At 42.6% G+C, this 18,331-nt stretch overlaps 1 protein-coding gene and 1 pseudogene across 2 annotated transcripts; one reads left to right on the top strand and one right to left on the bottom strand.

Annotated features, from left to right (window-relative positions):
* Positions 1–2,114: 2,114 nt before the first annotated feature.
* Positions 2,115–7,867, bottom strand: fscn2a (fascin actin-bundling protein 2a, retinal; the record flags this gene model as incomplete). Its single annotated transcript, XM_083676752.1, has 5 exons — positions 2,115–2,320; positions 2,559–2,726; positions 2,850–2,971; positions 3,437–3,593; positions 7,045–7,867. 5 exons carry the CDS (start codon positions 7,865–7,867, stop codon positions 2,115–2,117), a joined length of 1,476 nt encoding a protein of 491 aa, XP_083532878.1.
* A 3,974-nt stretch (positions 7,868–11,841) lies between these two features.
* On the top strand, positions 11,842–13,161 carry LOC310809248 (actin, non-muscle 6.2-like; annotated as a pseudogene). The gene is made up of 3 exons: positions 11,842–12,308; positions 12,567–12,748; positions 13,048–13,161. The product of its transcript is annotated as an actin, non-muscle 6.2-like (transcript).
* Positions 13,162–18,331: the final 5,170 nt, after the last annotated feature.

The raw sequence follows: 18,331 nt of genomic DNA on the forward strand, positions 1-18,331 counted from the left end.
TGAGAGCAACACCTCAGGACATAGTCCAGGAGCAGAGCTGCAGCTCTCGTGAATACTGCAAGCTGTTCATGGTTGCAGAGTGACACCTGTTTCTCCTTTGTGTTTTCCCCCTTCCCCCCCCACCTGTCACACCAATTTATATTTCTACTTCAGTAAAATTGTGTAAAAAATGTGTTTTGTCCAATATGTTTTGTCTTATTGACACCGTTGTGAGTATGGTAGTCACACTCATTCATTCTGAACTGCTACTGTATGCCTACAGCCTTGGCATAGATGTCAGATTAAGCTCATTAATTATAACTCAAGGTAATTTGAATAGAAAGGATGAGTCTCATAGTTTAACAGAAAAACAATAAAACTGACATTATTAGCAGTTTATCACAAGAAGTTTGACAAACTACTTAACGTAAAACAACAATACAAAATGTACATGCATATTGTTGATTTTATTAACAGCAACACAGTGTCTTTTAAAAATCAATTCAGGAAAAAAAGACAAAGAGAAAAATCTATCTATTTAACTGACAACATGTGAGTGTATTTTAAAATGTGAACACAGGCTTTTCTCAAAATGATAAAGGATGAAGGATTTGAGATTCCAGCATTTGAGACAATGCTCTCCATGATGATTTGGAATTCCGAACACGTCTCACACATCACAAAACCATTAGTTTGAATTTAACACTAAGTTTAAACTGCTTTGCATGTGGTCTCTACAATATCTAGGGGGCGTAGATTGCAGATTATGAATTCCAAATCAACCCCTAGCCCCAGCCACTCCTGTAGATCTGAAACAATTTGATTGGTGTAAGCAATATGACAAAATTGCCACCCAGAGAATCAGAGGGGAGGGAAAATGTGTCTATTGCAAAGTTCTTAAGTACCCAATCTTCTTAGGCCTACAGGAATGGAAGGGGTGAGAGGGGAGGGGCTACAGATTGATTTTTAATTCATCAAGCGACTCCAGAGGGGCATAAGATACGGGTTCTAGAGAGCATAATAGGAAAATGTTAAGGCCCCTAGGCAGGACACCAGAGCAGCACTTGAAGATTTTCACACTGGTATAGTAATTATGAGTCTTGACTGCAGATTTCTAGCCTGACGGTACTGAGAGGAAATTCAAGTTGCTTGCCTTCTTAGGTTTCTAATTAGAAAATCACCCTAACAGTGTGCTCCCGTTTCAAAACAATTTTGGTCTCTTGCTTTTCCCTCACGTTGATGTCTGACAACTTTATAATACTACTGCTACTACGGGATGCACCGATACCGATTATTCATAACACAATCGGCCAATAGCAATTATTTGTTATTTATTTAGCAATTCGTGCCCTGGCATAAAATAAAATAAATATTTTGCTTTTTTGTTTTTCAATAAACGCACATTCAGTCATACAACTACAAAGTGATGGAACAACTTTTATTATTATTTCTATTTTAAAAAAAAGAATCAAACCAATGAGCATATACTGTAGGTGTGTACACCTTTAAGGGCTCAGGAAATTATGGGACACACACGGTGAAGTCAGAACAAGTTAAGAAAAGATTCCTCATCAAACTAACATGCCAGGTTATAAATCAATAATCGGTCTGAATAATCAGACATTTTGAAGCAATCGACCGATTACCAATTGTGCACATTTTTGCCAATATCAGCCAATACTGATTGGCCGATCAATCGGTGCATCCCTATTTTCTACTAGTGGATGGTCCCATGTAGTGGACAATCTGATGTTTGATAGTAGTTACTGTGTGATGCCTTTATATACTGTAGGTTGTGAGTGGGACCAAAATTGCAGATTTTATTTAGTATTCTCTGATGTTGGCAATGTCATTTGGAAAAATATGTAACACCGACGCTCTTATGAAAAAGAAGAAACAAACACAAACACACACAAATAACTTCCTACAATTTTCACTTCTTCCCAATACAAAACAAAAAAGTGGGAATCTCACAGCTAGAAAACAAACAAGTGTGAAAATGTTCCTCAGTCAGTCTGTGTATCTCTGTTGGCTGAGCTATTCACATGGGGAGGTCCAGGTGGTCCCCCTCTCCTCCTTCCGCCTCCCTCCTCCTCTTCCCTCCTCTTCCCTCCTCCCCTGAGGGTCCCCAGGGATCAGTACTCCCACAGGGAGGAGATGTCGATGCTGGCAGCGTCACCCTTCAGCGTGCCACCCTGGTCTCCACGTAGGTACTTGCCATTGTTGCCCTTGATGCCCACCCGCCCGTGCTCCAGAAACTCCAGGAAGAAGTCCTCAGGCTTGTCTCCGTCTGAGCACACCAGGCCATTGCTGGAGACGTACCAGAACTTTCCACCCACACCTGGCCAAGGACAACATCAGTTGATTATGGTTATTTTAAATCTGAGCCAAAGCTTAGTCATAAAACTTTAAGTGGGTTTACTTGTGGATCTCAAGGTTAACAGATATGAGTCCACTCACTATTCTTTCTTTTTTTACAAATGTATTGCAAGACTGCAGAACCGGTGCACATGCAGGGCACACACAATGACTCACAATGACTCACAATGAAACACACACACACACACACACACACTGACTTTTTATGTGGTAGGCGCCGTTACTGAATAGCAATGAGAAGATGTCATATACAGAACGGTTGGCATCCAGCGTGTTGGAGCTCTTGTGGTGACAAACGAAGCCGTTCTCCCCTCTCAGTATCAACATAGGGCGATTGATGAGTTTCATCAGGAACAGCTCATCATCACCTACAATAGAGAGACAATAAGATCTGGCTTCAATGATAGGCTACATCTTCTTCACCATTGGTAATGTTTGCATTATCGTCACAGACATGTACAAATATCCCCTCTCGATCTCAAAGCACTCACCTACAGCATCACTGACTGCTGAAAGTTGCCCGTTCTTTTTGGTGCAGACGTACTTTCCATTGCTGGCCTTGAGAGCCACTCTACGGCCAAGCCACTCAATGTCAAACATTGTGTTGGTCTCCCTTTAGTTTGAGGAGAGGGTTGGGACACAAAGAAAGACAGAGGTGCATCATAAGAATAAAATCTCTCTCCCTGTGGCCAGGAGTGAAGATTGCAATTACATTGAGCATTGTTTACACTAGTCATTAGTACTAGCTAGCTTCCATTACAAAATCCAAACATCCCGACGTCAAGTGAACAGGTAATAACACATATTTGCTCCAGATAGTTTTGATTTCTCTACTTCATGTAATGAGCTGAACAGAGTGGCTGTACCGGTCACAAGAAATCAATACACTGAAACCGTAGCCAATCGAAACATTGGTGTGGAGCTATAAACAGCTTTAAACACTGTCGCTCCGCAATCCATGCAGATTTCTCAAGAACATGTTATGCTGTAGTACAGTGAAAATGACACGTTGTAGCTCCTTTAAGTTACATGTATCGTTATCAAATAATAATAATAATAATAAAAAAAAGCTTCTCACACTTCTGTGGCTGTGGACTGGATCCCTCCATGAGACACCAGTGTCCAATAGGAGCCTCCATTGGTCCTGAACATGCACTTCTTGCTCTCCTTATCAATCTCCATTTGGAAAGTCTCCATGTCTGTTTCCACATCCTGATTGGCTGAGATGCTCACCCCTTACAAATAGAAAGAAAAGAAGCAAGATGGAAATTCAGAAAAGTATGCATTTGTTTGCCAGACATGATTATTATTATGTTATGTTATCTCCTCCTCCACACCATTTCCACTTATAGCCATTTCCTAGCTAGGGTACAGCAGTGAGGTGACATTTAATTATAAACCCTGCCCCCTCTTCTTTATTGTTACACAGTACAGCAAGTCACCTTTACACAACCTTGGTTAAGCAGTTTGTGTACTTGTCTGCATGGAGAATAGGATGTGTAGACACTTGAGATCATGTGTGACATGATAATCCATGTGACATCATATCACATTGGCAGCAAGATAAGCTCTGTCTCCTGCAAGCAAAGCTGACAAGACTTGAAAAACTCTTATCAACTGATAGGGTTAATGCCACAGTTATGTTTTCTCATTAATGTTTTCTCATTTCAAAACACTATGTGAATTTCTCCCCTAAAATGTCACCTGTAAAATGTGCAATTTTTTTTATTATTACATCTTGTCAGAAACGCACTCTCCCTTCTTCTGCACAGTAATAGTTCTGGGTCTTTCATAATGTAGACCTTACCTGAGTACCTGGGTAAGAAAATCAATGAAACATCAGTGATTAATGGCATGCTACAGTGTGTGCTCCATTACTGGGTAATGGCCTTGACAAAAAGCCTTTGTTCAGCTATTGTGTGCATGAAGCTATATTTGGTTCCCTGAGCTGAGATCCCTCTCTGGCGTGTCGTCAGGCACACAGAGGCGGTGTAGGTCGACCTTGGCACTGGGTTGCCACCGAGGCCTCCCGCTGGGCATGAGCCTGTCTTCTACATGTCTCTCTTATCCTGTCACTTTAGATCATTCAGCGAGTCTATATCACAGCACAAAAGATGTTGGGATCAATGAGAAAAATAGGATGTGACATTTACATTGGAAATGAATAGACTTAAATAAATAAGTTTCTCCTCTGACCCTACACACCACCCATACAGTTGAATCTTGTAATAGCCTTAAATCCTTCATGTGGCACTGCTATGGTAGCACATAGCTTACATTTGAGACCAAAAAGCTGACCAAAGGGTCTTAAAAGTAGATTTGAAAAGCAACCCATTAGATAGATAAGTAGCCATGTCACAGCAATGATATTCTGTGTTAATGGACGCACATTCAGTACAATAAATATTAAACTCAAGCTTGTCACTATGCCCTACAGTTGTGCTCTAAAACCAAATTAATATAATCAGCGTCTGTCTGGTAAACTGAATCAGTTAGAGCACGCAGCACTTATATAGCAGATTGTGTCTGCTGTAGTTCAAATTAGATGCCACAGAAATATCCTTCAACCTTTTTCTTAAGCCTGTTACCACCCTAATCCTACACAACCACCCCTCCACCCATCCTGCTCATTCGCTTGCAGTAATTCCCTCAGTGGTGAAATGCAAATCTGCACCACAGGGCCCACTAAGCAGCTTTGTGTGCCTTGTCCCTAAAAAAAAGCAACACTGAGCAAAAGGCTCCATTTCATAATGGCTGGGTTTCCATGTTGGAGTCCCATGCCCAACAGGTGAAAAGTGACCTACCAACTGTACTACAGTAACTTGACTAAATCATATCAATATAGCCTAGGCCAACAGTGGCTTGCCATAGCTACGATAGGGTAAAGCTTTTCTGTTGGCTATGATATCATGCATCTTTAAAAACATGGAACCAGAAACAGCTACAGCAAAGTTGCTCAAAACAGAATCATTGAAAATAAGATGCCTGTTGTAAAACCAGCTTTCATCCTCACAAGCCCTCACAAGTCTTTAAAGGCCTGTCTCGATCCCCAGACACGCTCTCTGCAAAATCCTTAGCAATAACGAAGGACATGGTAACTGATCTGTCTGCCCAGTGCTCACCATTGGTCCAAATTAAGCTGCCTGATAACTGCCTATCCACTCCAATCAACCACTAGCTGCAACAATACAGGAACTGCACTCCCATTACAACCACTTATTTTGGGAAATAACTTCACTCTTGCTCCACTAGTTCAAAGCCAGTGTCAGTCTAACTATAGCTGCAACGCTGATGCTCATTGATGGTAATGAAGTGACACCCCCGTTCGTGTCTGACTGGAGTCATCTGCACTCTCCTTAATCTTCTACGGACACACAGTGGAAATGACAAAGCCCATTACCATGATTACCCCTCTGAATGGCTTTAAACAACTGACTGGATGAATGACTGAAGCAGAGGAGGCGAGCATGGCCGTTGTATTTGTGCCTCGCATTATACTTTTCTAGAACATACTGAGGAATTTCAGGTTTAACAGTTTACATGATTACAGGACTGTAGGTCTTATGCCTGTATGTCTGTAGGAATGTATGACTGTATGTCTTTCGTTGTGTTGTTAACCCCCATTTGTGTACAATGCTGTAGGCCACAGCCACCATTCCTTCCCCACTGTACTCTGCTGAGATTACATTGACACGTGGGGCATTTCATCAATTGCAATCACTCACTCAAATCACCTCTCCAACAGGATACTTCCTGATATCTCAAGATGATATCTCCCCTATTGTATTATGCTCTTTACCTTGAAGATCCATTGAGGATTTCGAGTATCTATGGTCCTTATCTAACTCCATCACAGCAGACAGGCCCAGAAATATCCATCTATCTCTCTGCTGTATCTACTCTGACTTGGTTTTCATTGGCCCTCCCAAACAACACACCAGCATGCATAACTGAAAGACTGTGCCAGTCATGCCACCAGAGATCGGAAGTGCATTTTAACAGTGGACTGTAACTCTTTGTCTTTCTAAGGAGTACAAGAGAAAGTGGGCCACATCACTGAGCTTGCTTTTTCGACCTAAGGTAATTCTATTTCCCTATAATTGGCTTCATTTGCGATATAACCAACCTGTGAGGGTTATTTCTAACTTTGAAAGCATTCATCGAAATATGAAGATTAACCTTTGGAACAGTGATTTCACTTATCAACTGCAATTTTCAGGCGCACTGTATTACGCTGGTGTATGGTTGTCCTGCATTTGTCCTTGTGTTAAATCGCAGAAAGAAACAATGTAAGTACTCCACTTTTGTAAGAAGAGCACTTTTATTTTCCTTTCTTCTCGCCTCCAATGTATCTCTAAACAGGTGGCTTCACATTCACTTCTGATGTAATGGGAAGTGGGAAGTCCATTTTGCTTTTACATTATAAATGCAGAATGTAGAGCATTGACTTCTTCCATTCTTTGAGTTTCACAGGGACAGATGGTAAAAACTATTAGCTAGCAACAACTTTTACCATGAAACCCTCAAGCTCTTCGCCCACTTCTTTTCAATCTTCTCACTTATTGTGCAGTTACTGTAGATAAAATCAGCTTTGTCATTCAAGATATTCCCTGTACAAAACAGCTAAAAATCACAAAACACAAAACACTAACAGAGTGTTCATCATGTCAGCATTATATACATTACCTTGTTTGACAGAGACAAATCTTTTGTTGGCTGCCTGGAAAACTACTTGTGGGTGACTCTCCTCTAGATCAAACAGCTCGTCCTTGCCAGGCTTGGAGCATCGGCCAGAGCGGAGTGTGCCGGTGGGGCCCATGGGCGTTAGGTACTTCCCATCACAGTCCTTGAAGGCCAGCTTGCCAGACTTAAGCTCCAGGGTGAAGTTAGTGGTAGGGATATTCTCCTTCCCCAGTTTACCATCGTTACTGAGGAAGCGGCTGTCGCAGGTCTTCAGGCAGTACTTCCCCTCCTGGTAGACCAGAGTGACCAGGGAGTCCACGCCCCAGGGGATGTTGCTGTCCACTGAGATCTCCCCTTCTTTAGAGGACAGGTGGGCATAGCGCTTGCGTGCCACACTGAGCAAGCTGGCCTGTGGGTGGAGGGCTAGATGGACAGCCCACAGCTCTGGCTCCCCGATGACCTGGCCAAAGCAGGACAGGTAGTCAGCTGAGCCTCCGAAGTAGCGCAGGTAAGGCTCAGACTGCAGGGCCCAGCGTCCATCTGACTGGGCCACGATCAGGAAGCGGCAGTCCAAGTTGGGCTGTTCTGCCCCACAGCTCACCTTGCCGTCCTTGTCGGAGGCCAGGTAACGGCCCAGGTGGCTGCGGAGGAACACCACCTGACCATCCTGATCATCCTGCTCCAGAGTCCAGATCTGCTTCTTCTTCATACTGGAGGCCGACGCATTCACCTTGAAGCCAAAGGCCTCTGCCGTTAAGTAGCGGTTCTCGTGGTTGATTAGCCCAAACTGCAGCTTCAGGGCTTTGTTAATTCCGTTTGTGGACATCGTTGATCCGTCCACACACCAAGGTTTGTCGTGAGAAGGTTTAGGATGAACCAGGGGTAGGGTAAAGGGGGGAAGTGTGCATAGAATAGTAAAAAGGGAGCAAAGTATTAGATCCCCCCCCCTGTTCCGTCTCTCAATGTGGAAATTGCCCCCACTTCACAATTTCCCAAAATTAAATGCTCAGTTTCCCTATCCTCCTGCTCTCAGTCCGTCTCTCTCTCTTCCCCAGAGGGCTTGCACAGGCACTTGCTCTCGCTTCCCTAATCAGTTTGGGATTAAAATCAGCAGGACACAGCACCTCAATCCAACAAGCCGCTGACGTCACATACCAGTGCACTGGTAACTCCACCTCTCCCTCTCTCTCTCTCTCTTACACTCTCTGTAGCCTTCCTTCTCTATCTCCCTCTCACATTTGCCTTATTTTACGCTGTCTCTTTTCAAGCTTTTACTTTTCCATTCTCTATCACTCACACTGACAGTCTCATTTCTCATCCTCAGTCCCTGCTGGCACTCTGTCACATATCCAGGTCTGTATATACGAGCCAACCCTTCCAACCTAGGGATTATCATGGCTCTGATCTCCTGGCAAGGCGCAGCCTAATTAGAAAACATCCAGAGAGTAAAGGTGCTCTTTGTCTCTCACCAGATTTTCATACAGGTTTTGTCTTAGATTGATTTGGTTGTAAAAGGTCAATACTTTGGTCAAAAGGTTAATACTTTGGTTTGACTGAATTGATTTACTTGAGAGTATGATTTACTTGAGATGCCGGTATATTTAGCAGCGAGAACATGTAATTTGTTGATCTAATAATTAAAAAACAGAACATTGTTTGATATAAGAACAGAAACAGAACAGAAATAAGAACAGAAAGTTATAAATCTGGTGAGCCAGGCTATGGAAAGAGCAGTGCCAATTTGAATGCATCAATAGATCAACTTTCCCCGCTGGGACGTATATACTGAAAAATTTATGCACTCACTGCAATGTAAGTCGCTTTAGATAAAAGTGTCAGCTAAATGGCATATATTATAACAAAACATGACCTTTGACCTTCGCCACCGCACACGCTACAATTAACCTACTGTACCTAAGACCATTGCCGACAGCCTCTGGTACGGTACTAGGCAATTTAGGTAACTTTACTCTGTTCAAGCAATGTGTGTGGCAATGTGTCAGCTCAACAACAAGGTATGTTAGCAGATAGAATGGGGCAAAGCAAAGGTTTTATCGGGTATCCAAGCTTTACATCATAATACAATTAATCTTGACAGAGGACACAGAGGGATTGTCAAAGGAATCCCAGACCACCAAAAGAGGTTTAACTCTTTTACCCTCTAGGGGGTAATCGTAGGTGAAAAGGCAGTAATTACCCAATGCTGACTATAAGCTCAACCCGTGATTTCCCCCCAATGGAACAGACAAGACTAAATTCTTCCGACATTTATGAAGACAAGAGGTCAAATTTCATAATTCAACCATTGAACCTATGATACTGTATATTAATATCAATGTATACATTTGTATTAATTCGAATACTACACTTTATTTGTGAACAAATAGTTAATTGGTAGGATTGTTCCTGACACTATCCTAACCTTCCCACTTCCCACTATCCTAACCCAACATGTCATGCTCTATTCATTCATTTAATCTAGGAGGGTTTAATCCAGCAATAGTGTGATAAATGCCCATTGTCTCAAATGGGATTTAGGCCATTAGTCATTCAGTCAAAAAGAAATGGCCAGGTGAGCCTATGGTGGAGGGTCAAATGTCACCAGGGGAGGGCACTATAGGAGATGCTGACCATTTAGGAGCAACTAAACCCCAAATCACACTACAGAGCTGAACAGAACTGAGCGGAGCTGAACTGTAATGGACTGGCCTGGTTATGCATCCACAAAAGTTGCTGAAACCATGCGGGAAAGGACAATATGAAAGGTGTCTAAAGCCCCAACTGGCTCCCACTCTCTCCTCCATAGATACCGATAGACACTCACAATTGTTCAGGTATTGCTGGTTTCACTTTCTTGTAATCCTGAATGTCTATCATCAGCATATCAAGGACAGAAATGATGTGTAAAAGACAGACGAGCTCCCACAGGACATGGTGTAGCAAAGAAAGTAGAGTTCTCTTCTCTCAGAGTAGAGTTCTCTTCTGTCTATTAATAGTCTGCTTACTCATACGGTACTTCCAATAGTGTTCCTGTATGAACTCTTACTCAGCTCTTCAAATGTATGGCTGTTGACCTTCCATTGGATACTTGCATTGCATACATGGTCAGATTTCACTCTTTTTTTTTTCTCTGGCTGAACTGTTGCCATTAAAAGGTCTCTCTAAAATCCTAAAATAGCTTGTTTAAGCAACCAGGGGACTGACCCTATGTTATGGGATATAAATCTACAAATCTATGCATCATGGATTTGGACTTTTATTTGTGTCATTACAAATAACTTAACATTCTTTGCCGACCACCATTCATCATTCATTCTCTGCAGTATGTTTAAGGTTGACTTTATCAGAGGCTCTGGAATCACACACTCTACAGCAGGGGTGCCCACACTTTTTCGGCCGCATTGTACGTCAATCAAGTGGCGCACTCACACTGGCTCAATTGCCTCGTACCGTGCTGAAGCACAAATGTCCGTCGTAAAAAAAAATCACGTCGTATTTTTTAATGTCACGCGATCGACCTGCACTACTCTCGCGATCGACCCGCACTACTCTCGCGATCGACCCGCACTACTCTCGCGATCGACCGGTCGATCGTAATCGACGTATTGGGCACCCCTGCTCTACAGTTTGTAATTACAATCCATCTTGAATATGATAGAAACAGTCCTGTCCATCTCATCAACTGGCTTCATGGTGGTTGAATTCAATTGATCTTTTACTGGCATAAATGAAATAAATTTGTGGGACCCAGGTATTATTAACAAGCCTGAAATCAATGTACTGTAAGCACCAGAGCCAGAGTGAACCTATTTTACCACATAACCCTTAGGTTAATACTGATGGAACAATATACCGTACAGTAGTGCTACCCTTATCGGCTCTAGTTTCAGATTTATTGCAATTAACTGCAGTTAGAGGAAGGTTGATAAGTTCACACATGCCTATGGTGCCATCATGTGGTGATATGTTTCCATGGCAACATGCACAGTGAAATATGGTCATACTGATAACACTAACATTGCTAAATATAGCAAGAATTTTACATTTTGGACCAAATCAAGGGTGAAGTTTACACTTACTCAAAGAGATAGCATGTGGTTACTGAATTTCAATTTATTGGTATGATTACAAGTAACTGCTTGGTAGTAACTACACTTAATAACATAACCCGTTTCATGTCAATTCACTACAAGTTACCAAAACTGAGAAATTATATTCTGGTTAGCAAGGTATGTAACTACTGTTGCGCAAAACTGTTTTCAAACAAACAAAACACATACTGTATTTGCTAATTTGCTATACGGTAGCTCTTGGGCAGTATGGTCTTGGGATTTGAAGCATAGCCCTCATTTCAAGAGACCTGTCACCTCCCTTTCTCTCAAGCAGGATTAACAAGCTCACATGTTTTGCTGTGGAATGTATAATACTGACAGACATCCAGTAAAACTTGACACCTAATACTCTTCCATGCTGTTTTCACATGAGAAAACATGTTTTTCTCATGGATTTAACAATGAGAATCTGAGAGTCAAATGAAAGATCCAATTTTCTGTATTCATGGGAGACTTGTGACTCACTTACATGATATGTGAAATATAATGTGAAAATTCACTATTTAAAATAGAGCGGAACAAAATTCTGTAAAATGTCTTTCATCCCCAAACACCATAGGGTGGATGACTTGAATGTTGAATCTAAGGACAGAGATGTAATAGTGGCATAATAACAGTTTTGGTGGTAAATGAATTTGCACATGGAAAGTTATCGTGCTGTAGGACCCAAGACCAAAGGTGCTTGATAATGGGTCTAATCATGTACTTCCTCACTGCTCACCAGATCATGTTTGAGACCTTCAACACGCCAGCCATGTATGTCGCAATCCAGGCTGTGTTGTCTCTGTATGCGTCTGGCCGCACCACAGGAATAGTGATGGACTCTGGGGATGGCGTTAGTCACACTGTGCCCATCTACGAGGGTTACGCACTGCCCCACACCATTTTTCGTTTGGATCTGGCACAGACTGCCTCATGAGGATCATGATGACGGAACACGGCTACAGCTTCAGCACAATGGCCGAGAAGGAGATGTTGTGCGTGACATCAAGGAGGAGGTGTCTTATGTGGCGTTGGATTTTGAGCAGGAGATGCAAACTGCTTCTTTCAGTTCCTCAGGGGAGAAGAGCTACAAGCTGCCTGATGGACAGGTCATGACTATTGGCAACGTGCGTTTCCATTGCCCTGAGGCCTTGTTCCAGCCTTCCTTCATTGGTGAGATGTTTAAGCATGGATGCATAGATTCCCTTATAACCTATATGACACCTTGTTTTGGGTATGGTTCATTTTCATGACTGTAACCATGTTCAGAAGATTCATATAGAGTTCTCCATGACCAGACTTTAGCTTTGAATGCTTTCTACCCCTACTCACCAAACATTACCTAGCTACTGTATAATGCGTAGAGTATATCACTATTGCTTGATATCAGTTCATGGCCTGACATCTACATACACGTTCCTTGTTTTGCAGGAATGGAAATTGCTGGAATCCATGAAACCACCTACAACTCCATCATGAGGTGTGATGTTGACATCAGAAAAGACCTGTACGCCAACACTGTACTCTCTGAAGGCACCACTATGCACCTTGGCATTGCAGATAGGATGCAGAAGGAGATCTCTTCTCGGGCAGCTCCTACCATGAAGATCAAGGTGGGCATGAATTTGTTGTAGTGTGGTGTTCAACTGTTATCTTTTGGGATCACAAATACATTGTCAAATACACAGGCATTCATCTAATCTGTACATGGTCAAAATTGATTATAGAACTGGGTTATTTTTAGGCAGGTTTTTTTTGGGCATGTTAGCTAGCATGCACATTTTGTAATATGTGACCTAATTGCCTTTGGCTTTCTTTTAATAGCTTGTCAGAGTGGAGATCTGTTTTTATCTTTTTCCTTTTGAGTCGATGGGTGGAATGTGATGTGCTTGTTGTGATCTCTTTTGTCCAGATTATCACCCCTCCTGAGCATAAATACTCTCTGTCCACCTTCCAGCAGGAGTGGATCAGCAAGCAGGAGTATGACTAGTGTGGATCCTCCATTGTCCACCGCAAATGCTTCTAAACTCTGAAATTCTGACAATCCGCTGGCATCAAAATCCCACTCTATCTGTATTTAGATTCTAGAAAGACTGGTTTGTAAAAGGATAGTAGTCTAAATTGCCTCAGGCATCCCCTGGATTTCTTCTTTGTCTTTGAACAAGAAAAAGCTTCATGTTTCTGTAAAGGGAAAACTGGTCTTACTAATGATGGACAATGTCAGATTGGGAGTATTTATGGTGATGTCTCATCAGGTGGTTACACTCCTCCACCACGCAGCTGTTATGGGTATTTGAATAAAATAAAATGTATACCTTTTCTTTCTTTATCAAGACCTGTCCAAGCTCATTGGCTTTGCAATTGTACAGTTCAGCACACATACCACCTTTTGGCATTTACTGATATCAGTCGTAACCTAAGGGAAGGCAACAACACCAAACAAATGATCACTGAATTAAAAGACTAGGTCAGCTTTTCCACAAGGATCCCTCCTAGATATAAATAACATCTTACTGTAGAAGGGTAATGAGTCCCTCCTCTCTACAACCACAACACCATTCTCTATGCATCTGGATCCTCCCTGGACTCTGTGTTAACAAGCCTCCAAGCAAGCTTCACTCACATCCATCTCCTCCTCAACTCTCCTCCTCCATCTCCTCCTCTCCTCCGCTGTTCCCTCAGAATGGCCCCAAAGTCAGCCCTCAACAAGTTGGATGTACTGTACGACTCTGCCATATGTGGTACATGCTTATCCCTAAACAGATCATTATCAATAAGAAATTCACTAACCTGTATAAATAAAGGTGAACAATACAATCTGCCCACTGGGTGGCAGTGTTGCCTTCTTTTCGTTGTAGTTTTCCTGGTAGTCATCCAACATATTTAGTTTTCACATACAGTTTCGTGACTTATGAGGTGGATTCAGAAAAAGGAGGGTGAGACACTTACTGTAAGGCTATATGTACTCACTGACTTTCTGGGAACTGCAGAAGTACGTCAGTCTTTATTTTTTCACCTCTATTACAATGTTGGCACAAATATTCCTGTGAAATGATAACTTGCATGCACATCATTTCACACTTTCCATATACACTAGATGGCAGTGCTGCCTGTAGAATACTTCTCATATACAGTAACTTACTGGCAGACACAGTGGTGACCAAGCATTATGGTGAGTGAATGGTTGAATTTCTAGGTAATTTTCATCAAAGAAAAACATTGTTGGTATTTCGTTAAATCAGCAGAGCAAACACTTTAGGCACTGATGTCAAGTTAATTTACATCATATTTTCTATGGAAAATTATACATAATTACAGTCAACCAATCCATAGACAGATTAGATCCAGCTAGCTGTTTATTGGCTACCCTCCATTACAGGGAAATTCATGTAGCTTTGGTCCCACGTGGGGTGTGAGATCATTGAGGCAATTTGGTGAGTTTATTGATCAATAATTCAATTTACTCTGAGAATGAGGTAAAGGGTGAGTGAATTATCTATTGTATTTCAACTTTGTAAACTGGCTCCAATTATGTGCTGATGTCATCGAATAATTGAATTAAAACGGGTGTCTTCCCCAAATAATCACATAATCTTCCATGGATATCTTCCATGTATATCACCAATAAGTAAAAAAAGAATGATTGAATGGTCATAATAAATGTAATGTAGATTCAGTATAATAACCCTCCTGTTGTCTCAATCGACACAGATTAAGGCATAAATGAGGAAAAGTGTTTGGGACAAATATGCTACCAGTGCAGACCTGGGTCGAAAAAGTATTTGAAATACCTTGAGCTTTTGCTTGAGCCTGCCTGGAGTGCCAGATGGGTGAGGTTTGCACTTAATTGTGCCAGATGAAATGTATTTGAAATTATTTCAATTAATATTTTAACCCAGGGCTCCACTAGTGACAAAATAAAATGAGCTTCCTGTATTTACTCAGATTCTACAGTAACTAAAGTACTGACCTATTTCTAGAACTCTTCCTTGACTTAATTTTACCTCATTAAATAATGGATTTACACAAGTAAAACATGGATACATGCGTTCCATGAATGACAACGACTAACTTATTGTTAATGAATAAACAGGACATCAGTCTACTGTACCTGCAAGTTGCCATGTGGAGATGACTGTAGGACCCTAGATCTGTGACTGAGAGTAACATCATTGAGAATTACCCATCTTTTTTATTCAGCCATAACTGAATACTGTTAGCCATAACCTTTGTGTAATAACATGATGACATGCAGGTAACTAGGAGACATGGTAAAAATAAATGTAAAGTCTAACAGAGTTGAACATCATCAGAGAGAGAGAATCTGAACTGGATTGTATGCTTCTGGAGATCTGTAATGCACCACTAAGGGACCAGAGTGCTGCTGGCAGATGAAGGTATTGCAGTAATGAGTTAATGAGGACAGTGCCTTTCTTCTCTGGGTTCAGTGCCTTTCTTCTACCTCCCCCCCACTGGGTTGCCCAAGCACTTGTGTGAATTCACAATTTTAATGTCAGTTGTACCATGTATCTTACCAATGTGTGCTGCAGTATGGCTTCTTCAAACTTATCCCCCCCCCCCCCGCCCCCCCCGCCCTCTCTCTGTGAATCTTCTTTCCCCCTGTGCAAGCTCCCCTGCTGGGGTTCCTGGTTCAAAGCTAGCCATATAGAATAATAAGGACCTTTGCTGTTAGCTCCCATACAAAGAGAGAGCATGATAAAAAGAGAGGATGAGAGGGGGAGGGAGGAGTTGCTTATTTGCAAATGCGCGCACACACACACACACACACACACACACACACACACACACACACACACACACACACACAGATCAAGTGGTCGGCTGAGGTCCTCCCTCAGGGCCAGAACATGGATTAATGCGCTCAGTGCGATTATTTCATTTATAACTGTCCTGGACCTTTTCAGATAAGACCATTTTTCAGGTTGCCATCCATTAGCACCTTTAGACTGCATCCATTAGGCTGCCAAGCACAGAGGGCTCCATTTAAAGAGCCAGAGCACTCCTTGCTCATGTTCTGTTGTACACAAGAGTCAGAACCGTCTCTCAGCAACCAGTGACCTTACCGACACCAGAGAGACAAAATATTAATCATTTCATTTCATGATACCTATGGAGGAAGTGTATTGCTTATAAATGTGTTGTCGAAATTCGTTGTGCATGCTTTCTTCTGTGATATATTAGCGGTGACCAGGAAAAAACTCTGGTTAGGCCATAGAAATACCAGGTACGGTAGTGCTTGTCGTTTTTTCCGTTTAGGTCGTGCATGGGCGCAGAGCTTCTGCACCTCTCTTCCTCCTGTGCCCCTGGGGAGAGAGACCCTCCACCTGCTCCCCCTCCAAACCAGCAGAGTAAAACTGTCCCTGAGACATGCTGTTACTTAGTGGGAAATGGCTGCCTTGGCTCGGATTCTCCCTCCTCAGCAGGTCTGTGTTCTATGACCCCATTAATCCAGGTGTTAATTCATCTACAGGACGACACTCCCACAGGCTGTTAAAGGCTCACTGTACTGTACAGCCTAGCCCTGCCCAGGCTCACTCACGCTCTACCTGTTGTAATGGGGGTAGCCAACCAGTAACGTGAGGCCACTCATATAAATGAGGCTCGGTAAATGTCAGCTCTTTTAATGCCAAGTTGTAATGCCACATTTGTTTTGTGAGCTGTCATTTGTTTTTAGTGTAAGCCAACTTGTTAAACCCTTCTCTTTTTTCCCCAGTTTTTCTACTCTACCATGTGAAGACAAAACTGGTCATGCGGAGAGAAGGGGTATTTCTTTTTCAGTTTACAATGCTAATTTGGTCATATCACTTAATACAATACAGGCAATGTGTTTGTTTGTAAAATACCTCAACCTACAACACTGCTTGTAATTGACGGTTTGTTTGCATGTGTGTGTGCCCGTGCGCGTGTGTGCATGCCTGTGTGTGTGTGTGCCCGTGCGCGTATGTGTGCATGCCTGTGTGTGTGTGTGTGTGTGTGTGTGTGTGTGTGTGTGTGTAAGTGGGGAGGGGGGAGATCTTTGATTAAATGGGTGACCAGTGACCAGTTGCCTTTAGCCCTGTGTAGAAGGATGTTGTAAGCCCAGACAGGCCTTCAGGGGAAAGCACTCATGTTAATGTCATCCTCTGCTCACTGGCTTCGACAGGGAGGGTAATATGTGGCCTCAGCGTCTCCTGCTCTGACAGAAGCCTGTCTCTTTCATGTAAGGAGAATGACCACATGAATTACAATGGCAGGTGTTTGTTTGCATGTGTGCGTGCGTGTGTGCATGTTTGTGTGTGTGTGTGTGTGTGTGTGTGTGTGTGTGTGTGTGTGTGTGTGTGTGTTTGTGTGTGTGTGTGCACATATATGCTTTGTGTGTCTGTCTTGGTCCCTACATTTGCAGGTTTATATACGAGCGTTGCCATGCTGGAGGGGCCGGACATACCTCGCACTGCATTTCTCCTCCATCGTTTTTACTGCATTCCCACACGCAGAGACTGTAAAAGTGAGTGATTTACACACAAGTCAATAAATAGTCTGTGGCCCAGTGATACGGCGTATTACTCCTCCCATGCTGATTCCTGGACTCCTTTAAGGGGGTCACAGAGACATGTTTGTTTAGCGTCTCTGGAACAGCTGTTAGCAGGACTCTCTCTCTCTCCGTACAGGAGCTTGTGGGACAGAAAGGGAAATATCCCAAATATTGCAAGGTGAGGACCGTGACATTTAATAGTTTGCCGTGCCTTTAACTGCAAATAGGAATGTCTTTACTGGCAAGTCAATCATACCAAATACGTCATGCACATTAGTAGCAAGTAGCACAGGGAAGTGCTCGCAAGTAGCACTGGGAATATAAGGGAATTAGTGTTGAATTCCTACCTCTAAGATGAGAGCATGTACTGAGCAAATGAGATCTGTAATGACATCATTCATAGGACCATGAATTAGGGCCATGTGGTGACGGGTGAGTTTAAGCATTGTCACCGTGAACTAATCTGTCTGGCTAGGGGATGTGTGTGTGGGGGGGGGGGGGCAAGCATGCACATAGATAAAGAGGGGGGGGGGAGAGAGAGAGAGAGAGAGAGAGAGAGAGAGAGAGAGAGAGAGAAAGAGAAAGAGAGACAAAGAGGGAGAGAAAAGAGAGGGGAAGAGAAAGAGAGACAGAGAGACAGAGAGAAAGCACTGTAGGGGGGGGG

This window comes from Argentina silus, assembly GCF_951799395.1.
Source record: "Argentina silus genome assembly, chromosome: 9".
Lineage (NCBI taxonomy): Eukaryota > Metazoa > Chordata > Actinopteri > Argentiniformes > Argentinidae > Argentina > Argentina silus.